The sequence below is a fragment of the Gallinula chloropus genome, assembly GCF_964237585.1.
Source record: "Gallinula chloropus genome assembly, chromosome: Z".
Lineage (NCBI taxonomy): Eukaryota > Metazoa > Chordata > Aves > Gruiformes > Rallidae > Gallinula > Gallinula chloropus.
In genome coordinates this window covers 88,075,747-88,100,723 of record NC_140089.1, presented here as the reverse complement: position 1 = coordinate 88,100,723, position 24,977 = coordinate 88,075,747, and the positions used below count along the sequence as shown (strand labels likewise).

Sequence of the window (24,977 nt, the reverse complement as noted above, 5' to 3'; positions counted from 1 at the left end):
GCCCTTCTCCCCACCTCCCCTGCCCTGCCAGGAGGGTGCAGAGAGGTGGGCGATGGTCTCTTCAGGCAGGGGACAGGAGATGGGACAAGGGGCAATGGGCTCAAGCTGCCCCAGGGCAGGAGCAGCTCAGCTGGGAGGGCAAAGTTCTTCCCTGGCAGAGTTGTGGGGCTGTGGCACAGGCTGCCCAGGGAGGGGGCTGAGTCCCCAGCCCTGGGTGTGTTTAACAGAGGGGAGATGAGGTGCTCAGGGATCTGGTTTAGCACAGGACAGGAACAGTTGGACTTGATGATCTTAGAGGTCTTTTCCAGCCTTGTGATTCTGTGGTTCTGTATTTGCTTGGATTTTGTTATCCTGGTGCTGGAACACCTGTATCCTTTCATAAGCAAATTTGGTGTGTGCTTGGAGAGGGCAAGGCTGCCTGAGCCTTCTGCCAATGAGCAACTCCTCCTTGAAAACTACTTTGCTTTGCACAGCTTCAGGAACTGAGCAAGCCTGCCTTAGTGATGCCCACCAGGAACTGCTTTTAAACTCTTTATCCTCTTTTTCCTTCCCCTTGGTCCCAGAAGCAGCACTGCACAGTGATGGCAGGATTTGGGGATGAATAGCTGGTGTCAGCCTGATGTCAGAGACCTTCCTTGCATTAGTGTTGTCAGAAGTTTTAACCTGATGCTGGGAAATGTGTGAAAACACTGTTGGCCATATAATTGTGTAGGGAATCAAATAACTTCTGCCATTTCCTAGTTTTAGGGGACTTGATTTTACAACTTCAATATTTTTAATGCATTTTGAGTGCAGAGGAACCTTACTGGGTGCCCCTGGTTTAGTAGCTCAGCAACAGGCTGCTCAAGCATGTTCCACAACTAATTCTGTTGATCAAAATCTTGAGTAAAGGTTTTGTAAGGGTGAAGTTGAAGATACAATATTAGAACCTGAGTTTCAGCCATTGCCTGTTCATAGTTCTCCAGGTAAACGTCAAGCAGCAGAGGTTTGTGACTGCAACGTTAGAGGGGATGGGCTTCCCAGTGCTTGGCTACATCTTCCAGAGGTGAAGAAAGCAGTAATGCTTCATGCCTGCTGCCCCTTGCAGATACGTTCTGGAGATGTTCTGAGTCTCCTCTGTGTTTTAACTGAGATGCATCAGAACTGTGTGTTATTATTCATGGCTGCTGTGGTAGAATCCAACATGTGTGTGTGTGTGGGGGATAACAAAGCAAGGGAGACAGCGGCATGCGGGGGTGGAAGGCCATTGCATGGTGTGAATGAGCTGTTAACCAGAGAGTGGGTTGACTTACACAAAGCTTTCCTCCTTTCCTGCAACAGGCAGGAGAAGAACCAGTCCATCATCGTCAGCGGGGAGTCGGGGGCTGGGAAGACGGTCTCTGCCAAGTACGCCATGCGCTTCTTCGCAGCCGTCAGCAGCTCCGACAGCGAGACCAACATTGAAACCAAAGTCCTGGCCTCAAACCCCATTATGGAGGTAAAACCTGCACCATTTCCCTTGTCCTGCTTGCTGTGTGTCACTCCAGAAGTCACAAAACCAGGGAGAGCCACAGGGGCTTGTGAGCCAGACCTGATTTGCAGCCTCACAGCAGCCCCGGAGCTGGTCTGAAAGTACAGAAATCTGCTGATAATCTCTGCTTGATGGTCCCAGCATGGGACAGCACCCCCAGCATGGCTCCAGGAACTGGGCTTTGACAGGGCTCTGGAGTGGAGAACTTGGGGATGCTGCTGGCACTTTTAGTATTTTACCATCTTCATCTTCCTCCCCTTGGCACCACGTAGTAACTCTTGTTCTTTAATTGCCCAAGACTGAAATAGAAGAGAAGGGGGTTACTTAATCTCTTTGAGGTATTTCAGTGCAGTTCAAGTCCCATTGTAGGGAAATCCCTGCTCTAACAGAAAACAAGTATTTCCTTTTACAAAAACAGAAGAAAGGGACAGCTGCTTTGTTTCATTGCACCACGACCAGATGCTGAAAGTAAATGCCTGGGTGCCTAAATCCCATTTTCCTGAGCAGATTTTGGAGCCCAAGCAGGTTCATTTGCAAACTATCCAAGTCAGTTCTCTGAAGACAAGAGCAGTAGAAAAGCTGGCAGATGATGTGTGACCTGCCACAGTGTGGGGCCCTGCTCTGGTTTACTCCTTTCCTCACCCATCTCCTGTACCTCTGTGAAATGTAGCTGCAATACCTGGAGACACTTAAAAGCATCCAGGGAAAAATTCATTGCACATGCTGTCCTTCTGTATGACCCCATAATTTTGTTGCTCTAATTTCCTTGTATCTCTTCAGTTCTGGATGTAATTTCTACGTGCTGCAGCCAGGGGACTGGGCTGTCTTCATTGGAAAGAGCTGAGAACTTTGCTCCCACTCAACCCTCCCTCCCCAAAACATAAGAGAGAGCTCCCTGGCTTGCAAAAAACCCCAAAATTAAAGAGTGGAGTTGGAGTAGCACCATGTGTGTGCCCTGAAATAGCCCTTAGCAATGAGGCACGCTGTGCTTGATGCACAGGACATACGGCCCTGAGGCTGTTGTCTCTACTTCATAGATGAGGAATGGAAGATACAGGTATGGTGGTAGATCTGGGTGGTAAAATGTCTAGCTGTAGTGTTTGCTGCAGTGGTTTCTGAACCTTTTGTTCAGGGATGGGTGATGGGATGGAGAGTTTGTGCCTTGCCCTGCTGCGTTTCCTTGTGGTCTGGGGTGTGTTCTGGAGGGTTGGAGGTGGGAAGTGGGGGTTCTGGGCCTGGGAGATCCATTGGGTTGCAGAGGAGTTGGGGAGGTGGTAGATGGATGGGGCAGAGAGCAGGCAGGGCTTGCTGGAGTGGTCTGCAAAGGAAAGGCAGCCAGCCTTTGAGAGGTGCACAGGAACTCTTTGCTGGATGTGCCTATTCCTCCCATCAGTTCTTCTGTGCTTCTTGACTCCCTGAGAAGTAGAGACACCAGCCTCAAGGACAGGGAAGGGCAGTAGAAAATAAGGCTGGGGTAGCTGTGAAGGGGTCTTTCTTTGGCCCTCTTGCATCACCACAAGTTGCTCCTTTGGCTGCTCGGTGGGTCCCCACATTCGCAGTGCTACACCTCTGATGTTTGTTGGCTCTCCTCTCCCTTCTGCCACAGTATGTGGCAGCATTGCCCACCTGGGAGGTGGCAGGTAGGCACCAGAGAGGCATGGAGGGGCTCTGGGGCATGTCAGCAAACCCATAGACCTAAACCTGAACTTCTGGAGATGGATTGCAGCTGGTTCTGTCCCTCTCACAGGGCTTTGTCCCCTCCAGAAGAGCTGATGTTGGCTGTTGGTGAATGAAGGTCAGGGCATCCTGTAAGAGAAAGTAGGAGTACTATGGCTGTTGGGACGTGGGTGATCTGATGACTGAAAGTGTGATGTTTTCAGCTTTTTTATGGAAGAAAGCCACACAGAAATGTTAATGCTTGTGCAGTAACAGAGTCCTCCCCAAAGCCACCAGTTCCTGGCGGTCTGGGAAGAGCTTTTCTTCAAATCCCCCCATTACTGCTCATGTAACACTGATGGCAAATTAAAATGTTTAAAGAAATTTAAACATTAAATGTAAAAAAAAAAAAAAAATTACATGTCTGATTTCTTTTTAACCCAGGCAATTGGAAATGCCAAAACAACAAGGAATGACAACAGCAGCCGCTTCGGCAAGTACATCCAGATCGGCTACGACAAAAAATGCCACATCATTGGTGCCAACATGAGGACATACCTCTTGGAAAAGTCACGAGTTGTATTCCAGGTGAGGAGCTGTGCTGGTTTTTTTCCTTCTTTTCTGTCTTTTTGGGTGATGTACTCCAGGAATTTAATAGTTTGGGTCTTTTCTTGGATTAAAAAAAAAAGAAAAAAGATCACTTTAAAAGTAACTTTCCTAGTGGTCATGGCTTCCAGATGTGTCTTTCAGGCTCAGTCTTTTGTAGTTGTTTTTGGGGATCCCAACCTGGTGACCTCATTCTGGAGGAATATGTAGCTGAGAGACTCAGTCGTTGGCCCCTGGTTGTTCCCTCCAACCCCCTGAGGCTGGAGCCCCATGGAGGGATCGCCGCTCTTGGCCTGGCTGCTGGGCAGGGGTAGGAAGCCTTTCTCTGGGCAGCTGCTGGGAGGTTTACTGAACCTCATAAAAAGCCAGGAAAAATATATTGCAGGCAAGAACCTTAAATTTTGAAGAAAGAAGGGAGGCTGGAGAAGGGCTGAAGGGGCTGAGGTTTCTGCCTTGGTGCATCCCATGGGTTTCTAGTGCAGGGCTCAGGACAAGCTTTCTTGGTACCTAACTCAGAAGCTCCAGAAGAACTTTAATCCTCACACACAAAGAAAAAAACCCAAACTACAAAAATCCTAAAGCCAGGAACATGAGGAAACCATGAGCATAGGCCACCTCTTCTAATGCTGCTGTGGGTTTGCAAGGTGGTGATTGTCAGCTAACTTAGCTGAGGGATGAGGTGTGGATAAACATAAAAGGTATTTATTTCCTTTGCAAGATGGGCAGAGTACCTTGGTCAGGGCAGAGTACCTTGGTCAGGGCAGGGCTTGCTACCTCCTTTTTCCCAGGTGGCACAAGGTCTCTGTCATCTCAGTGTCGCTGAGGAGGTCTTGGTGGTGGGTGTGATCAGGGTGGTCCCAGGCTCAGCAGGCACTGGGCTGTGGGTAGGAGCACTGCTGTAACCTCTTCTTCCCTCTGTTAATTCAGCATTTTCCTTCTGTAGGCAGAGGAAGAGCGCAACTACCACATCTTCTATCAGCTCTGTGCCTCAGCGAATCTTCCAGAATTCAAGGAGCTTGGGCTAAGTACGTACCTCTACCTCCCTGCTTGCCCGTGGGGGCTGCCTGGGTCTGATGCCAAGGGGAAATCCCATCATTATGGGATGAAAAATACAGGTCATCACTGGGGTTGGGTGTGCTTGTTCAGTGGGAGGTAGTGGTGAGCTGGGGAGGGCTGCCTCTCCCCAGAGGTGCACAGGTTTGTTCATGTCACCTCTGGGAGATGTGGAGGTTGCAGGAAACTTGTGTAAAGATCTCTAGTTTAAACAGAGCGTGGGCTGATCTGGCCACTGTCCTGTAGCTTTGTCCCTTGAATCCATTATCTTTTTAGATTGACTGCTAGTTGCATCCCAAGTTGGGTTTTTCCCAGAACTTACAAGGAAAGCTTCTGCAGGACACCTGAGTCAGAGGGTTTTTCACTTGCAGCAGGGGGTGCGGGGACGTGTTGCGATTAATTTTTAATCTTGAATATTTGCTGTTTCTTAAAAAGAGAAGTGAGGCTTAAAGCATGCCTTTAAGTATTTAAAATGGTGAGGAAGGCAGGTTGTGATCCCAACACGGAGCACCTGGCTGCTGCTGAGTCTCGCAGATGTTGTGGCTCCAGAGGAGGGGTAGGTCAAGAGGGAGCTTTCCCATTTCTGGGTAATTCTGGGCTTGTGGTAATGACTTTTTTGGTCACCTCCAGCACGCTGGCCACACGTACTGAGTGCTGGTGCTGAAACAGAGGTGCTCCTGTTCTTGCCCTGATGTTATGTTCCTTATGTCCTAAGGACCCTGCTTTGGCAGGGGGTTGGACCCGATGATCTCTTGAGGTCCCTTCCAACCCCTATGGCTCGTTACACGAAAGCCTCAGTGCATTATCCAGCTGAGTTCCATACTCTACCCAGTGACACCAACACAGGCACAGGATAACTTCTGAGCCTGTCCAGGTGTAGCCTTAATGCCTGTCCCAAGACACCCAGATAGGAGGTAAAGGTTTTGCATGATTCACTGTGCACCAGCCAGTGAAACTTAGCTTCATATTTCAGGACCTGTGGTGGACATGGGGCTCCTTCTGGTCTCTCTGAGTTCCAAAATGATGTTCCTCTGAAGGTGGCTTCACCAGATAGCACCAAAGAGCCTGTGTTTGCTCCCATAGCATGCTCATACAACCCTGGAGCATGTATCTTTGAGCATTTTCAAGAGTTTCTGCCATGGGGTCATGCTCTTCATTTTTGCACAGGTACCCTGTGTGGTGCAGTTCTCCTCTGGCATCTTAAAATTCAGAAATAAATTATTTCAGTGCAGCTTGGGAGATGAGTTGATGTGGTAGAGCTCCAGCTGTGAAACCCCCTTTTTCTGCTTGGGAACATGTGAATCAGAGGAAACCTCAGACTTTTTCAATGAGGCTTTTTGTGATGAAGCCTGAGAGTGTTCTGCTGTCCTGGTACATCATCCAGGGCATCTTTTATATGGTTGAGACTGTGGCTCTGGACTTGAGTGTCTCATTTCTTATCACAACTTCATGTTGTCAGTGTGTGTCAGTCCCCAGCTGTGCTTTTCTGGGGTGCTTGTGCATTGTCAGTATCACAGGACACACAGGCACCCGTGCAGCCTGCTGCTCGTGCATTTTGAGTAAGATGCAACCAGGGAAAAAGAAGCAATACTCTCAGAAATTAAAGGTGTGTGTCTTTGGGGCTCCCTGCACCATCTCCTTGGGGTTGCAAGGGCTGCTCATGTCCTCCTTGGGGATGGCTTCAGGGGGATGGGGACGTCTCTGCTGTGAGCTGTGCTCATCGGGGTCGGCACGGCTGTTTCCTGTTGGTGCAGATGTGCACCATCCACTTACTTTCCTTTCTTGGGAGGGATTTTTCCATTACCAACTTTGCCTCAGAATTATTAGCCTGTATCTCAAGCTGACTAGTCAAAACTCAAACTTATTTCCTCGTGGTGAGCTCTACCTTACCTTACTTGTCAACATTTTCTTCCCAAGGCTCGTACAGAACAAGTGGTATCACTGTCCTGGTTTTGTTCAGGATGGAGTGAACTCCATGTGTAGCAGCGGCTGGAATGCTGTGTTTGGGAGTTACAACGGGAGTAGTGCTGATAACACCCTGATGTTGTTAGTTGCTGTCAGACAGTCAAGGACTTTCTCAGCTCTTCATGAGACAGGAGGGGCGAAGCCAGGACAGGTGCCCCAGCTGCCCAAAGAGAGGATTCCAGCCAGTTACGTCCTGCCCAGGGTATCGGGGGCTGACGGGAGGAAGGCCGAGGGCGGCTCCGGGACGCGCGGTTCTAGGGGGACGGTCGGGTCCCGGGACGGCTCTGGGTGGCACGGCCTGAGCTGTGGGTTGGGTCAGACACTGCATTGGGGATCAACAGCTGCAGAGATTTTTGCTCTAAAGTCCTGTCAGCATTGTTAGATTGGATCTTTCTGTTATCTTAGTAAACTGTCCTTATCCCACCCCACGGGCCTCTTATTCCTTGGTTTTGGGGTTATTTGCCCCTTCTTTTTCCCTTCCCTTACCTCTCACCCCCCCTTCCCCCTTCCCATTTCCCTGCTCTTTTCCTTTAAGGAGCAGGCAGCTGCGTGGATCTCGGCTCTCAGCCGGGGTGAAACCACGATAGTCATGATGGGAAAATCCACCTTTTATTTAATCCTTGTTTTTTTTTTTTTTAAGATAGCCTCTTTTCTGTGGTCTGTGGGGACAGGACAAGGGGCCATGGGCTCAAGTTGGAGCACAGAGTTCCACACCAATCTGGGGAAGAACTTCTTCCCAGTGAGGGTGAGGGAGCCCTGGGCCAGGCTGCCCAGGGGGTGTGGAGTCTCCTTCTCTGGAGAGATTCCAGCCCTGTCTGGATGTTACAACCATTGCATACATACTGAAATATAATTATTGGGGTGGTTATAGCAGAGACAGCCTGAGGCAGGAGCAGATCCCGACGTGGATGGTTGGAATCAGGGCCAAACATCCTGGTCCCATCAACCTCCTCCAGCCCTGGATGCATCTTGCAGGGTGACACCACGTGCTGCATCATGGGCTGGGTGACCTCCCGTTGTGCTGGGGGGGGCCCAGGATGGTCATCTCCTCCCTGACCCTAATCAGCATTCCCTGCCCCTTGTTCCTCATGCTCCAGCAGCGAGCAGGGTTACTCCGACCTCCAGATCCCAGGGCTTTGTATGCCAAGAGAGAATTAAATGTTTTTCTTACAGCCTGAAAGTACAGCTAATGCAAAAGCCTGTGGGAGGGCTGGGGAGGGCTGGGGACCTTCTGGTGGCAATGTGAGTCAAAAAAAGCGCAGATCGCAGTGATTTTAAAGGTTACCAGCAGGCTGACATGGAACACACAGTAGGCAGTTTTTCCTCATTATTTTCATGATACTGGGGAAATACGTTTGTGTTAACGATCTTCCTTAAATTTTCTTTGTGAGTCCTCTGTGCCCGTTTCAGAAGGAGCTGGAGCTGGTGCTGAGAACCGATTCTGGGTGGGGTGGAGAGGCTGTCCACCTCCTGGGCGCCAGGGCCAAGCCTGCTCCTGCACTGCCAGGTCTCAGTGCACAACCTCAATGGTTTTGGCCCTGAAATAAGCCCTCTTGTTTTTCAGAAGGGTGATTGCATGTGCAGCTGTTTCAAGTGGGATATAATCCCTGCGATCTCTCCTTCTGCCTGCATTTGAAATGCCCCTTGGTCTCCACTGGATTTAGCGTGGCATCGTCCTGGAAGAACTTTGCTGCAGGGTGGAAACTGGTGTAATGCTGGCACTGCAAGTGGTTGTCCACTCCCTTTGCTCCCTGGGTTTAAGGTGTTGTGAGGGAAAGGTGTTAATCACAGAACTGTAGGAGTTGGGAGGGACCTCCAGAGATCACTGGGTCCAACCCCCTGCCAAAGCAGGGTCCCTAGGACAGGGCACACAGGGAGACATCCAGATGGGTCTGGAATCTTTCCAGAGAAGGAGACCCCACACCCCCTGGGCAGCCTGTCCCAGGGCTCCATCACCCTCACTGTTAAAATGTCTGAATGTATGTAAAACAGGATAAAACCCCTGAAAATAGCACCATCAGTATTTGAAGTAACATCCACCTACGCAACAGAGCGGTTATTTGGATCCCAGATACACCACAGCTCTGCCCTGGCTGAACTTGCTTTGCATGGGGAAGGGGTTTTATCACTGCAAGTGATATTACAGTGACTTACCAAGGTTATACTTCATCTCTTTGTGGTCTGAAGGAGATGTGTGCCTTTCAAGGGTGAGCGGGGTAGGGGACAGGGAGCATCCTGGGGTGAATGCTGCTTGCTGATCTAATTCTTTGTTCTCTCCTAGCCTGTGCTGAAGACTTCTTCTACACTTCTCAGGGCCATAACACTTCCATCGACAGCATGAATGACGCTGATCAATTTGAGAAAACCAGACATGCCTTCACCCTGCTTGGTAAGGGGTTGCTCTGCCTGCAGGCTTCCCAGCAGAAGTCTCCTGCAAATGTTTTTCAGTGTTGTGCTGGAATGATAGAGCTCTCCTGTAGTGCAGAGAGGTATAAACCCACGTTCCTGTTGACCTAGTTGGCTTTACCTTGCTCTTCAACACGAGCTGCAGCAGTTCTTCTTGCAGCTACCTGCGAGTCGGCAGTGAAATGGAGGGCACTGAATTTAAGAGAAACCTCAAGAAACCATTCAGGAGTTGTAAGTTGTGCTGCTGGTTTTTTGACCCTGTTTGCAAGCAGGATCAGGGCTGTTACTCTGCAGTTCAATCTGTGTTTGGGCTGAGGGTGACATGTCCCTCCTCGGACCACCGCGGTGTCGTACCCAGTAGCTGATTCCTCAGAACAGCTGTGCAGAGCCCACATCTGCATGGCCAGCTGTGGAGCCTGCTGTGGCAGCAGCTGCCCCTGCCTGCTGCGGTGCAGTGCTTGAAAGACAGAACAACTTTTGGAGGCAAGAACTTTCCCAGGCTATTAGTATTTATCTGAAGCCAAGTATTTCAATCCTGCTAAGTCTTGGTACCTCTCCGCTGCGCTTGGTGTGTGGGGAGAGGAGCTGGTGATGTTCACAGCCAGCTGTGAAAGCCTCTGGAGCAGCTGTATTGCAGTCACAGTGGGCACTGGAACTCACTAGCAGAGTTTTAGCTGCAGGTGTTTCCCCCAGATTTGTCACCTCTGTGTTTTAGATGGACTTGGTATTTATTACCTGCCCTCCTGAGGCCCCAACTGGAGTCCTGTGCCCAGAGCTGGGGCCCAACACAAGGAAGATGTGGGGCTGGTGGAGAGGGGTCAGAGGAGCCCCGGGGATGCTCAGAGGGCTGGAGCAGCTCCCCTATGGAGAGAGGCTGAGGGAGCTGGGCTGGGTCAGCCTGGAGAAGAGAAGGCTGTGGGGGGACCTCACTGCAGCCTCCCAGTCCCTGAAGGGACCCCAGGAACAGGAGGGGAATCAGCTTGTTAAAGGGCAGAGACTGGCAGGACAAGGGGGCTGGAGTGAAGCTGGAGGAGGGAAGGGGGAGATGAGATCTTAGGGGGAAGTTCTGAGGGGCTGGAAGGGGCTGCCCAGAGAGGGGGTGGGTGCCCTATCCCTGGGGTTGTTCAAGGCCAGGTTGGATGGGGCCCTGGGCAGCCTTGTGTAGCTCCAGGCCTGGAGGTTGGTGTCCCTGCCTGTGGCAGGGGGGTTGGAGCTCTGTGATCCTTGGGGTCCCTTCCAACCCATGGCATTCTATGATTCTATGATTATTCTATTGAGGGAGGCGAGTGAAAGTGGGACCTTGCCCTTACCTTCCTCTTGTCCAGATTCTGTGACTTTTATCTATTAACTGATCAAAAAAATGTGACTGTGCTGGTTGCTCCAAACTTTCTGCAGGACTGCGATCCACAGGGAACTCTCTCTCCATCTCCTTGCTACATGTATTTTCTTCATGGTCCCCTTCTATGTCTCCCTGATGGTCCCTGTGGAGCACTGTGCAAGAACTGCCAATTTGATGAAATTTTCTTGCTTTTCTTGTGCTGCCTCTGGCTCTGCTGTTCCTCACTTTCCTTCAGCGTTTCCCAGCTCTGTCTGCTGCTCCTCAGGGCCTGGTGAAATTGCTACTACATCTTCAAGTCTTGCCTTTTTATACATAACAAGGAGAAGTCAGATTTTTCTGCAGATCTCCATCCTAGCCAGGCTTAGCTCCAATTAAGAGTGCCAAGTAACAGCAGAGCATTACTCCTTTAGTAACCTTGAAATGTTTCTTGCTGTGCTGACAACAGAAAAGTCCCAAGAGAGGGAAAGGGAAGCTCTTGATAATTCAAAAACCAGCAGGTGATGTCTCAGACCTTGGGTGGATAATTAGGACACCAGCACTGAACACAAAAGGGGCACAGAAACCCAGTTGAGATGTGAAAAAATGCACGATAAGGCAAGGAATCCGTGTGTAGGCTGCAGCTGAGCAAAGCTCCTGCTTGGAATGCCTGCAGAAGCATGCCAGGATTAAAAAAAAAAAAACAAAAGCAAAAAGGAAAGAAACAATAGTATGTGGAGCAGTGAAGCTCCACAACACGTAGCTTTGGTTGAGACACTGGGGACTGAAGGCACCACATCACCTCCCTGGTGACTCGCTGTATCCAGCTGTAGCATCAGCCGGGAGGTGTGGGGCGTCGTGTGCACAGCTCTGGTTTTCTCCTCTGTTTGTGGGGCACTGGCAAGAAGTTGTAATTTCTGGTGCTTGTCAGAGAGATCTCACTGCTGGACGACAAGCCCAGAGAAGCAGCTCCTTGCTCTGCAGAAGCCACGGAGCCCCTACAAGCTTCCGTCCCCTCTGATCGCTGCGGAGTAGCGTCCTCGCTCTTGGTGCATGTTCACAACAGCACTAAACCCACCTGGGATAAAATTGCTTTGGTGCAGCGATTAGGGGTAGAGAAAATGACACGAGGAGCTCCTCTGGCAGTCTCTGCTGTCGCCTGTGAGTGATGACTTGGCTGAGAGTTTATGAGGAGTTTACTGGGAGAGGTCTGAAAAGCCAACATCCCGGGAAGGGAATCAAACACACTGCAGGCATTCTCAAATACACTGGAAATGGCAGCTTCTTGTCTGTTGTGACAATCCATCTGTGAATTGTTCCCCTAGGAATTAAGGACTCTCATCAGACGACCATTTTTAGGATAATTGCTGCCATACTGCACCTAGGGAACTTGGAATTCGAGGAGAGACAAGACGGCGATTCCTGCAGCATATTGGTAGGTTGCTAGCAAGAGTGGGGTGTGTGGGGAGCTTTGCATGCTCAAAAATTGGGCTGCATTACATGTGTTGAGCTCTGCAGCACTGTGCTTTGGTAGAAAGCCCTTTTCCCCCTGGTTTGCTTTGCTTTGTTTGTTTGTTTGAAAACACATCATCATTTCCTGGTTGCTTTGTTTCTCCTGGAAGATAATACCATTTTTTTCTTTGTAAGCAAGATGACTCAAAGCTTGCTTACCACCTTACACACACCAACACATCTTCAACTCTTCCTGCTTTCTTAAAAGGCTGGGCACACAGGATTTGGGGGGAACAGTGACTCCCACCAGCAGAAGGTGTGATGCTCTACAACTGCTTTGCTACAGGCAAACCCACGAGGCTGCTGCTTCTAATGTGGCCATCCAGTATTCAGAGGAGCACTGCACAGCTAATTAGCAAGGATAAATAAGGCTAAAGATGCCTCAGTGGTGGCCTTTTCTGCTTCTGTGTTTGTTTGGGGGGGAGGACAGGAAAGTGATTGGATGGAAAACACTGTCCTGTCAATTATCATTGCATCCCAGACTGGGTGGTTTGTTCCTAATTAAAGTATTAAAACGGGATCTGTGCAACACTTTCAGTGGTACCCTAGAGCCTGGGAGTAGTTTGCTTGAGATTTGACAACATGGCAGCATAAAAGGGATCTGCTCTGACAAAGCTGATGCAGTTGATGGTGTTTAATTACCTTCAGATATAATTGCATGGTATTAAATCAATCCTGTTATGACTCTGAATTCATGGTCAAAAGGGTACCAGAGGTAAACAGCGTGCTAGAAGTCTTTTTAAAATACATTTTTCTCTCAGGTCTTGTAAAATGCATTTTTCTCTCCATCCCCAGGCCCATGCAGCTTCTCTAGAAGCATGTATCTAACTGGAAGCAATTTACTTCCTTTAGATATGTATTATCACACTGAGGAAAGGGAAACTGATTTCTCGTTGTCCAAAAGGCAGTACCCACTATCTGAGCATAATAGAGACTCAGAACTGCCTTGTCTTAGTTTAGGGCAGGGGGGGGGGGGTGAAATGCAATGTGGTAAAGAAATTGAAGCTGACATTTCACTTTATTGATTATGCAAAACACAACCCCCTTCTGGTAATGCACACTTTGCAACTTCATTATTCAAAGGGGAGTTAGTGTGTGAGAGGCATGGAGTAATGGCAAGCCCTAAGCTTTAACTTCAGGCTCCATCAAGGGTGCTCTGAAGGACCTGCGTGTAGCTGCAGCTCAAGGAGGAGTAAAGTGTGAGCATGCTCTCTTCTGTCGCCTCTCACCATAGAAATATGCTCTTTAGGAAACCAGGATCTTAAGGGTAGCCACAGCAGAGGGGAGCCATAGGGTGTTACCCCATGCAGAGCACCCTGTGAGCCCTTTCATCCCTGTCTATGGGGACTGGTGCAACTGGAGGAGTCTTCATCACTTCTCTGTTTCTTACCAAGCACAGAGAAACGTGTTATTTCCATAAATAGTTATGAAAAGCTGATTTCTTGCCCAGATCTGGGAGTGCGGTGGTAGAAACCCCCAGATTTGTAGTGCCACCAACCTGCTGACTTGACTTCTCATTCCCTCCAGGGCAAGGATGGGCACTTGAAAACCTTCTGCACCTTGCTGGGAGTGGAGTACAGTCAGATGAAGCACTGGCTTTGCCATCAGCAGCTCATCACCACGACTGAGACCTTCGTAAAGACCATGTCCGTGCAGAAAGTGGTGAATGCCAGGAACGCCCTGGCCAAGCACATCTATGCCCAGCTCTTCAACTGGATCGTGCAGAACATCAACAAGAACCTGCACACCACTGTCAAGCAGCACTCCTTCATTGGTGTGCTCGATATCTACGGGTAGGCACGCTTTTCAGGCTGTTTAATTAGTCCTTTGGCATTTGTCTTGCCCTGCTGGCAATGGGGGCTTGACCTTGGCTTGTGGCAGGCGATGGGAATAGCAGGGATGCAGCAAGGGGCAGCTGTGTGTGGTTTTCTGTTCTGTTCCTCCTTTAGGCTGTGCAGCCTTGACTTGGAAAGGGTCCATGCAGATCTGTTTGAGCTCTGGCTTTTGGGGTTTTCCTCCTGTGCCGTTCCCACTTGAGATTTCTGTCCCCAGTGCTGACTAAAGCATCAAGCTTGGTGATGAGCTGGGGGTGAAGGCGCTGCCGTGGAGACCAAAAACTGCACTTGGCTCTACCTGGAGTTGCTGTGGGATTTGAGGAAACTACTTTGGTTCTTCAGGAGTGAAACAGCTGCTGCAGGGCCCTTGTGCAGCAAGAGGGCTAATCTTTAACATCTCCTATGAGGACAGGCTGAGACAGTTGGGCAGATTCAGCCTGGAGAAGGGAAGGGGGACTGTGTAGCAGCCTTCCAATCCCTGAAGGGGCCTGATGAAAGCTGGGGAAGAACTGTTCCCAAGGGCATGGAGCAACAGGATGAGGGGTGATGGTTTTAAACTAGAAAAGGGGAGATTTAAGTTAGATATTTGGAAAAAAATATATGAGAGTGGTAGATCATTGGCAAAGGTTGCCCAGAGAGGTGGTGGAGGCCCCATCCCTGGGGGTGTTCAAGGCCAGGTTGGATGGGGCCCTGGGCAGCCTTGTGTAGATCCAGGCCTGGAAGTTGGTGTCCCTGCCTGTGGCAGGGGGGTTGGAGCTCTGTGACCCTTGGGGTCCCTTCCAACCCAGACCAGTCTGTGATTCTATGATCTAGCTGAACCTGGAGCTCACAATAAAATCCTGCTGAGGTGGTTCTGGGTCAGCTGCAGAAAGCCTGTGTGGGTCTATAATACCTACACCACAACTGGGATTGGTTCTTGTGTATAAAACCTTCTGTGGGCTTTCTACAGCTGCTGTTGTTTGGGATGTTGGTTTTAGCATCCACTGTGCAGCCACACCATCAGAAAGGGTGAGAGAAATCAGTTCCAGAGCATCTGCTTAGCCCACTGCCATACATCAAAGTTTACAGGAATGCTCAAGTATGGTAAGAGTACAGTCCTCTCTGGTTTGGGTCAGAATTGCAGTGTCACAGAACCATAGGGGTTGGAAGGGACCTCCAGAGATCATCAGGTCCAACCCCCTGCCCAAGCAGGGTCCCTAGGACAGGTCACACAGGGAGACATCCAGATGGGGCTGGAATCTCTCCAGAGAAGGAGACTCCACACCCCCTGGGCAGCCTGGCCCAGGGCTCCCTCACCCTCACTGGGAAGAAGTTCTTCCCCACATTGGGGGGGAAATCCCTGTGCTCCAACTTGAGCCCATCACCCCTTGTCCTGTCCCCACAGCCACTGAGCAGAGGCTGCCCATGGCCCCCTGTGTCCCACCCTTCAGCTATTGATCCCCATTGATCAGATCCTCTCTCAGGCTTCTTCTCTCCAGGCTGAACAGCCCCAGCTCACTCAGCCTTTCCTCCCAGGGGAGATGCTCCAGGCCCTTCATCATCTCTGTCCCTCCTCTGGACTCTCTCCAGGAGATCCCTGGCTGGTTGATCCCAGGGAGCCCAGAACTGGCCACAACACTCCAGGTGGGGCCTGAGCAGGGCAGAGCAGAGGGGGAGGATCCCCTCCTTTGACCCACTGGCCATACTCCTCCGGATGCCCCCCAGGATCCCATTGTCTCTCTCAGCCCCCAGGGCACACTGCTGGCTCATGGCCAACCTGTCATCAACCACGACCCCCACGTCCTTCTCCACAGAGCTCCTCTCCAGCAGGTCACCCCCAACCTGCACTGATCCAAGTGGTTATTTCTTCCCAGATGCAAGACTCTACACTTTCTTTTATTAAACCACATTTGGTTTCTTACTGCCCAGCTCTCCAGCCTTCAGTGGGAAGACTTGAGATGTTGAGGTGCTGTCAGAGTTTTGCAAGTGCCCTCCCTAGGTGGATACCACAGGACCTGTAAGACCTTAAATCGTCAGCTGTTGTCTGCACAGTCTGGTTTGAATACTGTATGAGATGGGGAGGCCGTTTCCCACCAGTGTCCCTACAAATAGAGGTTTCTGCAGGCTGGGATACGATAAATAAAGCTTTGAGATGGAGCTGTGTGGGCGACAGTGGGTCAATGCAGAAAATTGCATGTCTGAGCTAGAAAATCAGACTCAGTCTTTCAGAAATCTGAATAAAAGGAGACTTGAGGATGACGCTCATGAAAGATTAAGGTAGGCTTGAAAACCTGTTAGTGTGGAAGGAAAAAACCTCCCTTAGCTGCAGGTCTCCTGTGCGTCATGTCCAGCGCACGGGCCAGCTGATGCTTTTACAGCACTGGTGTTGCTGCAGAGCACCACGGGGTTTTTCCAGGGGCACCTTCAGGTCCCACCAAAAGAGGCAGGTTTGCAGGGGAAGGGTATCCATGCTCTGGGCCCTTGTGTCCAGTTTCCTAAAGAGAATCCTAAATCCCTTTCTGAGGGGGGTATCTAAATGCTGAGTAATTAGCAATGCAGGGACCCTGGGTGCTGGCAGACCTTGGAAGTGCTTTGGTTCCCCAAACTCAGGTTGTTTGGGAGCTTTAGTGCATTTTGCCAAATATTGGATATTCTGTGTTTTTCTCCCCTAAAATGTCTGTTGTTCTTCTTTTTCCTCTTGCAGAAGAGTTAATTTAGAAAGGCAGGGAGCCTGCACGCTGCCTCCATCACACCTCCCTGACATCCCAAGAGCATCTCGGTCCTGACGCTCTTGGACAATGACTGTCCCCAAGGGTGGGATTTATAGGGACAGGGTGTAAACCAAGGGTGCAGAGGCTTTGGGGGTTTGTCTCCTGATTCTGTAATGTTTGACTCACATCCTAATTCTCTGAATGGGGGTGAGAGGGTATGGTGTTAAAAACCTTTGTGTACTTACTGTGTCATTTGCTGCAGTGGCAATACCGTGGTCCCTCTGAAGAAGAGATTCACGTGGCATTTTTGGGCTTGGTGGGGACAGCTTGTGTTTCTTCTGTTTGCCATGTGAGGGGAAGTGTGAACACCCAGAGAGCCAGCTGTATGCTGGACTTATTTATGAACTTTAAATATTTTAGTATAAACGCTGGTGCTGCAGCAGATTCAGGTGATACCAGTGGTGCAGCAGGATGGGGAATGGGGGAAAAGGCAAAATGCAGCGTTTGCTCCCCTGTGTCCACTCACAAGGTGTCCCCAGGCTGGGATGTGCCTTCCCAGGAGCCTTGATGATGGGTCAGAGTGATGAGTGTGTTTATTTTCCACATCAGGATACAGGCACGGAAACTGATGAAAACACACCAGCTGTTGGGTTGCTTTTCCCATTAGGATGTCATTTCCCACCGTCGCTCTGTGTGGGCAGGACCTCTTGGCAAGGGCACGTGTGGAGCCAGTGACCAAGCAGCTCTGTCAATTAGTAAATTGCACTGGCAGAGTCCCTTAATTAGTGACTTTGCAAAATCTCCCTTGGAGTAGATGTTTTATAGCTGCTCTGTCCCTGGCTGGCATTTGCTGAGAGGGTTCATAAATCACATCTGGTGACTCTGAAGTAAAGGAAGAGAGTTTCCCCTCCAATGTCTCTTCCCCTTGCACCCCTGCTCTCGTTGTGTTTTTCCATCTAGCTCACCGTGCCTCTCCATCTCCATTTTAATGAAATCTTTTCTTGCCCTGTTACTCTGATCAGGAACCTGCAGGAGCTGGTATTTCCAAGGAGGAGACCCATTAGTTGCAAGAGCTGAAGTTGCTGGTCTGCTGGGCAACCAAGATCAAGCACAGTAGGAGCTCTTGAAGGATACGTTCATCACTGAGGCTCCAGCCCCATGTTTAATATAAATATTTGTTGGTCCCAGATACCAGATGTTGTTGCATTAAAGATTGTAAAGCTCAATTACTAGGATCTGGAGGATTTCAGCAACCTCTGCTTGGCACAGGCTGCCTCAGCTCCAGGAGCGATGCTGGCTCTGGGGCAGGCAGAGAGACAGCAGCAGGTCCTGGATTGGCTTGAGAGCTGCAGGGAAGATAAAAGCTTCTCCAAAGCGGTTCCTTTCCCTTTTCCTTTTCTTTTTCTACTGCTTTCCCCTAGGGGCTCAGGTATTTTGTATGGTGAGGGTATCACCCCCTGGAAGTACCTGAGGAGTAACTGCATCATATGGGTAACAGCCAGGTAGTCCTGGGAAAGTATCCAAAACACTGATTTTTGGAGCAGCTCCCCTATGGAGAGAGGCTGAGGGAGCTGGGCTGGGGCAGCCTGGAGAAGAGAAGGCTGTGGGGGAACCTCACTGCAGCCTCCCAGTCCCTGAAGGGACCCCAGGAACAGGAGGGGAATCAGCTTGTTAAAGGGCAGAGACTGGCAGGACAAGGGGGCTGGAGTGAAGCTGGAGGAGGGAAGGGGGAGATGAGAGACTGGGGGGAAGTTCTGTGCAGAGAGAGTGGTGAGGGGCTGGAAGGGGCTGCCCAGAGAGGGGGTGGGTGCCCCATCCCTGGGGGTGTTCAAGGCCAGGTTGGCTGGGTCCCTGGGCAACCTTGTGTAGCTCCAGGCCTGGAGGTTGGTGTCCCTGCCTGTGGCAGGGGGGTTGGAGCTCTGTGATCCTTGTGGTCCCTTCCAACCCAGACCTGTCTGGGATTCTATGATCTTGGGGGGAGGGAGGGAGGGAAAGGGAGGCTTCCTTTGTTTAGTGCTTTATGGCTGTTCTGCCAGCAGCGACAGTACTATTACCTGAGCAATTATTTTGCTGCACATTTACATTACAGCAGTTTATTAAGCTCAGGGAGCTTTGACACTTCTTCCCTTAGTTTTAATCCTTAGAGTTGTGTGTCAAAGATGCATTTTCCCCCTCCTCCAACTGTGCCTTAAAAATAGAAATATAAATAACGTAATTCCTTGTGATAGCTGAAAAATGGTCTTTTTTAAGAGCAAGCAAGCCCAGCTCTCTCTGCCTGTCCCAGGGTGTTACATGCTGCAGCCCTGACCGCCCCGGGGGCTCTGCTGTCTTTTCTGCAGCTTCCCTGGAGTTTGTGTTATCAAGACTTTGTATATTTTTCTTTCCTAATTGCGACTAGGAATTTGGTGTCGAACTCAGTTTGGGGTTGTCCACTGGCTTGTGGAGGGGTGGGACAAAGCAAGGGCAGCTTTTGAATGCCTGTTGTGGAAAGGGGCACCACCACTAAGACCAACATATCTCACTCCTGCTGAGCAATGAGTTGGAATTCGAGCTGAAGGCGCCTTGTGCCTTCCAGCAGTCACTTGCTCATGTGTATCTCATTTTTGTGCTGTCAGCGATGCCACACAGAGGCTGTAATTATGAATGTAATACCCTCTTTTTCTGCTCTATCGAATTGCATTTCAAACATTTGTTGTAGTTTTGTGTGGCAGGGTTCTGGGGGAGGAGGGGGCTGCAGGGGCGGCTTCTGCAAGGAGCAGCCAGGAGCTGCCCCCAGGCCCCACAGAGCAAACCCCAGCCGGCTCCAGGCCGCAGTCGCTGCTGACCAAGGCCCAGCCCATCAGCGACGGTCACAGCGCCTCTGGGAGTCACCCTGAGGAGAAACAACCGCAAGCGGCCGCTCTGTGCCCCAGAGAAGGGAGGGAGAAGGGGGGAGAGACTGTGCAGGCCCCAGGGGCAGGGAAGGGGGGAGAGAAAGATGCCCCTGAGCCCCTGGAGAAACCCATGGTGGAGCGGGTGTCCCCCCACAGCCCATGGGAAAGGCCCAGACCCCCCCTGCAGCCCGTGGAGAGGCCCCAGGCTGGAGCAGCGGGAGACATGCAGGAGATGCTGGGACCCACCTTGGAGCAAGACCCTGGCAGGACCTGCAGCCCATGGGGAGAGAGAGGCCCCATGATGGAGCAGGTTTGCTGGGGAGCTTGTGACCATGTGTGGGACCAGGCTGGAGCAGTCTGGGGCTGAGGGGCTGCACCCCATGGAAGGACCCACCCTGGGGCAGCTGGGGAAGAGCTGAAGCCCTGTGGGAAAGGACTCAGGTTGGAGAAGTTGGTGGAGGACTGTCTGCTGTGGGTGGGACCCCACAGTGCAGCAGGGGAAGGGGGTGAGGAATGACCTTCCACCCCCCAGCTAAGAAGGAAAACAACTGGTGAGACACTGACCTCACCCCACTCTCTCAGTCCCTGCCCCTCCCCGTGCCACAATGGGGGGAAGAAGGGAGCGAAATCCTGGGTAAAGTTGAGTCTGTGAAGAAGGGAGAGGTGGGGGAAGGTGCTTTAAGCTCTGGCCACACTCTCATCACCCGACTCTGGTGTCACTGGGGGTGCAGGGCAGGGCCATCAGTTAGAGAGTTTTCTGTCCTTTATTCCATGTTGAGCCTGTTGTGCCTGTGACACTGACTGTGGAATGATCTCTCCCTGTCCTTATCTCCATTCCTGAGCCTCTCAATATCTATTTTCTCCCCTGCCCAGCTGAAAAGGGCAGTGACAGAGCAGCTTTGGTGGGCGTCTGACCCAAGCCAGGGCCAAACCACCACAACATTGTGTTGGATCTTTTAAGGCAGCAGCTACAGTTTCTCCATCGCCTTTGCTGTGAATTTATTTGGACTTAATATTTCATAATATTTTTCCCCTAGAGAGGCTGTTACATTTCTCATCTCAGCGCTGCTGCCGTATGGGCAGGAAGCTACAGTGGTACCATATCTCTCATTCGTGCGTAGCAGAACAGGCCTCTGGAATCCCTTGAGTTGTGGGAAGGGAGGACAGACATTTTGGGGAATGAGGGATAAAAGGTGGATCTGGGGTAGGAGGAATGCGAGGAGACAGGTGAATAACTGGTGTTGCCTGTCACGCAGATGACACCGTTGCAGGGAACAGTAGATTTTTGAGGTGAAGCAACGCTTAATGCTGATTTATTCATTGCTTTGCAGGTTTGAAACTTTTGATGTGAATAGCTTTGAACAGTTTTGTATCAACTATGCCAACGAAAAGCTCCAGCAGCAGTTCAACTGGGTAAGGTCAGCTTGGAAGCATTCCACAGAAGTTAGCAGAAGATGTGTCAGGGTGGGATTATTGTATGTCTGGCTTCTGCTTGATGGCATTTACCTGCAGCATGGCCAGCACTGGATGTAGTCCCTGGGATGCCATCTCTCCCAGGCGATGGTTGTGCATTGCAGTTGTGTAAATATTCATACTAAGTTGAAAATGTCGCTTGCTTGATTGATAAACTTGATCAGGAAGCAGGTTGGCAAATCGTTGATGCAAGGGTTCACTGATGGTTTTGAGTAAGTAGATATTTTGCCACATTTCCAACCCATGCCATCCTATGATTCTATGATTTCTTTTTTTCCCCCAGTGTAGTTTCAGTCCTGAACTGAGGTAAAGCTGGATGGGCTCGTGACGAGGACTGATATTCAGGGTGCGGCAAAGCACGGGTAGAAACCTTCCCATTAAGTGTGACTTAAACCTCTGCAGCTAAAACCATGTGTTAAATAGCAGGATTGGGCACACTCCCCATTTTTCACTTGGACACCCCTCACAAAAAAACTGGTATTCTTCATTTTATTAGATACAAGCTCTTACCTGCACTGGAAACAAGACAACTACGAGGTCACCTTCTGGTTTTGTTATAAGCAGGGAAAAAAAAAGTTTACTGTTAGTTTCAGGATATGAGGGGAAAAAATACTTGGGAAGTTTGAGCAACTGAGTGCTGTGGAGCAGTTTGGCACTTTGAAACCGTGTCATATGCATGGACATGAACATCTGTTGTATATCTAATGCATCAGATCGCTGCTGCCAAAAATGAAAACTAAATTCTGGATTGTATTTCCTCTATTCATATCTTTCTTAGTATGTCCAAGCTATCACTTCTGAAGCTTATAAATTCAAACTCTGAGATGACATGTTTGAAGAGATTTTAAAAAGCTATCTTTGAAGAAAAAAGTGCATTTGAAAAATCATTTTTTAATATGCTTAAAGTACTGCAAAAATAGGCAGAGACAATTTATCTTCTTGGGCAGAGGTCTGAGATATATAAGCCATGCATACAAAGACTTTTAAAACATATTTTTAAAATTATATTTTAATAAGAATCTACAATAGAAATTCCTGGCTCACTTAGATGCTGTTGCTGCTGTATCTTCTAGGGTGATGGGTGCTCTTTGTGAAATACTGGTCACAGATGAAAGCACATGTGCTCAGCACCAGCCTGGCTCCCAGCTTGTGAACCTGCTGCAGGTCACTGGTTTAATCAGCAGAGCACTAAATGAGAGGGATCTTTTCTCAGCCCAAGAGATATGTGTGTCATTGCCACTTCAATATACAGTTCCCACCTAAATGTAGTGACATCTTCAGTGATTTCCTAGTGGAAGTCATTTAAAGCCCCATGATTTCCTCATGGAATGCTTTTATCTTTCTTGCCAGGAGCTAAATTGTTTAAAAGGCAGAACCTTCACAAAGCTGTATGTGAGGGCACCTAAATTGTCTATGGGTACAATGGTGGGGTGCTCTACCACAGTGGTGACGAGCGGGTCAATGGGGAATGGGTTGCCAGTCAGTAACTCTGGTGTTTTTCCACTCTCAGCATGTATTTAAGCTGGAGCAAGAAGAATGCATCAAGGAGGGAATCTCGTGGACACGGATAAAATTCAACGATAACCAGACCTGCATAGATCTTATCGAGGCAAAGCTTGGTATCTTGGACCTACTGAATGAGGAGTGCAAGGTAAAGACAAAAGACCCACCTTTTCTTGAGCATTTTTATTTCCATGAAAGGTTTAAAGAATGGGCTTTAACCTGTGGCAGCTGGGAAGGGGGTAACTGTCTCCTTTCACATGCGTCGCCAGGGTGCTGGTGGCTGGGGTAGGCTGTCGGCATTCATTTGGCTTTTGGGTCATCCAGCACCTCCTGGGCACATGTTTGCTACCAGCCCAGATGTCTGGCCTCACTGTGTGTTGCCAGAGCTGATGTTTCTGGCCAGGCTGCACACAGAGACAGTCATTGCTCACAGCTTTTGGTTTCTTCAGCGTTACCCAGGAGCTGGAGCTCCTCCCTGTCTCCAGCCTTATTTTGTCCTAAGGGAAACCAGAGTCCTCTTGCAATAGCTATTTGAGGTAAAATCAGCTGTGTTTAGTGTACAGAAGTCAGATCCTGGAATTTGAGCTACAGTGGCACACGGGCATATTGGAAACAATGTGTCTGGGAGGGTCTGCTGTTTGGTTAGCCTTGCAGTCAGGAGACATCAGGCACACAACTGGGATTTGCTGAAGTCCATGCCAAGCGCTGGCTGACTTCAGGCAGGCCTGTACTTCACACAAGTTTTGCAGATGACTGAAATTGCCTGTCCCTTCTGCTCCTTGAGATAGAAAAGCAGGAGCTGGGGTGGCCTCTGGAAGTGTCTTCAGTTGTATAGGCTTCTTGTTCAGCCATTCCTTCATCGTTCCCTTGGCATTTGGAATTGTGCTTTTCTGAGTTCTGGGTTTGTGGTTTTTTGGTTGTTTTGTTTGTTTGCTTTTTTTTTTTTTTTTAAACCAGGCTTGTGATGTTGAGAGAATAGTTTGCTATTGTTTTTCATCTGTATTTCATAACAGCCTAAATTAAATCTGGCTTAAAAGTTGACTAGAAGTGCCAGAAGGGCAACCCATCATGAGAATCCATAAGAAAGGCTGGACTCCTTACTCAGTCCTTGTTCAGCCATGAGTGTGCAGGAACAAGAAATGTAAGATGTGAGGTTTTCTTGGGAACCTGGGGTGCCTATTTTGAAGGACTTTGGCATAAAGTGTAGGTTGAAAATATAGAGTCTTCAGGACATCTCCCAGGGAAAGCTCAGAGTGATGGTGTGATGAAGAGGGCTCCTACACTGGGCAGAGCAGATCATATCCTTTCCAGTTCTGGTCTCTGTGCAGCAATGATGGTGAGACAATACTGGAGAGAGTGTGGTCACATCGGGACTATAAAACATTGTGATGCTGAGGATGGAGAAACTTCAGTGCTGCACATAAGTGGCAAACCCCTTAGTATGCCATAGGTAGAAGTTGGACAGATTCAACCAAGAAACCAAACTTTTTAGTGCTGAGAACAACTTTTTGGAGGGGGACGATGGCTGCCTTCGGGCTGATGAGGTCTTGTGGAGCCTCAGACTGGTTCTGCTATGGTGTAGTCAAGTTGTCTTTGGGAAGAGTTTTAATCAAGACCTGGCAATCCTGTGCCAGGAAGTGTCTGGAAGGGCATTGAGGGCTTTGAATGAGGGTAGGGAAGGGTGAAGCAGTGGGAGGTGGGAGAGGTGACGCTTGGAAAGGGCCCCTCACCAGCATAGCCAAGGTGATGAAAAGGACACAAGGAAACTTTGCTGGCTCTGTGGGATTTCTGGATATAGGAGAGATCCAGTGGAGCAGGGGCAGGAGTGTCCTGTTGCAACAGAGGGGAAGGTTTTGATCCATTATTTAGTCTGGCATCCCTGGGTGGATATAAGGACATGTATGACTTGACCTCTCAGGTGCCTGCCCTCCTCCATGAGACAGGGCTGCCTGTCCCACCTTGCCCATTCCACGAGCTCACACGCATCTGGGGTACAGATCCCCTGCTATCGCCTTGCGATGAGCCAGAGTTGGGGCTTTGCCCTTTTCAACTCCAGTCTTAGGAAGACTCCTTAAAAATGAGGACAAACTGGTCTTAATTTGTTGCCATGAAAATAGCACCTCAGCCAGGGCTGGCTTGGGAGGAGATCAGGTGATTTGCTTGACATTCAGCACCGTTCCATTTGTTCTGTGCTCCGCCTGTTGAATTCTTCAGTCTAGAACCAACTCCTGAGTGTTGTGAAGAGCACAGATCAAGTTCCCCTTGTGCCATATTGGCTGGTGACAACTTTTGCTCCTCTCTGAATCACCTGGAACTGGTTGCTGCTGGTGACATTGAGCAGCTCCTGTGCAGTAACAGGAATACGGCCAGCGTTGCCATAGATCTGCCTTTTTCTATATGTTCTTTTTTTGGGTTTTGGGGGGTTTTTTTGACTAAAAAAACTGAAACACAAGATCCATTTCCCCCCCCTCTGATGTCAAATGCCAGTTACCTGGGTATTTACCTGCCAGTGGGGAATGCTGTCGTTAGTCACAGGCCCTTATTATGGGCCCTGTAATCAGCTCCTTTATAATAACCTGC

At 49.7% G+C, this 24,977-nt stretch overlaps 1 protein-coding gene across 1 annotated transcript in view; it reads left to right on the top strand.

Moving 5' to 3' along the window:
* MYO5B (myosin VB) overlaps window positions 1–24,977 on the top strand; it is a gene marked incomplete at its 5' end in the record, with an annotated part of 171,587 nt that overhangs the window by 59,053 nt on the left and 87,557 nt on the right. The window contains 8 exons of the mRNA XM_084278155.1: window positions 1,321–1,477; window positions 3,611–3,754; window positions 4,716–4,797; window positions 9,072–9,179; window positions 11,837–11,946; window positions 13,551–13,816; window positions 20,753–20,834; window positions 22,405–22,545. Coding sequence (XP_084134281.1) covers window positions 1,321–1,477; window positions 3,611–3,754; window positions 4,716–4,797; window positions 9,072–9,179; window positions 11,837–11,946; window positions 13,551–13,816; window positions 20,753–20,834; window positions 22,405–22,545 — 1,090 coding nt within the window. The remainder of the gene's footprint in view (window positions 1–1,320; window positions 1,478–3,610; window positions 3,755–4,715; window positions 4,798–9,071; window positions 9,180–11,836; window positions 11,947–13,550; window positions 13,817–20,752; window positions 20,835–22,404; window positions 22,546–24,977) is intronic.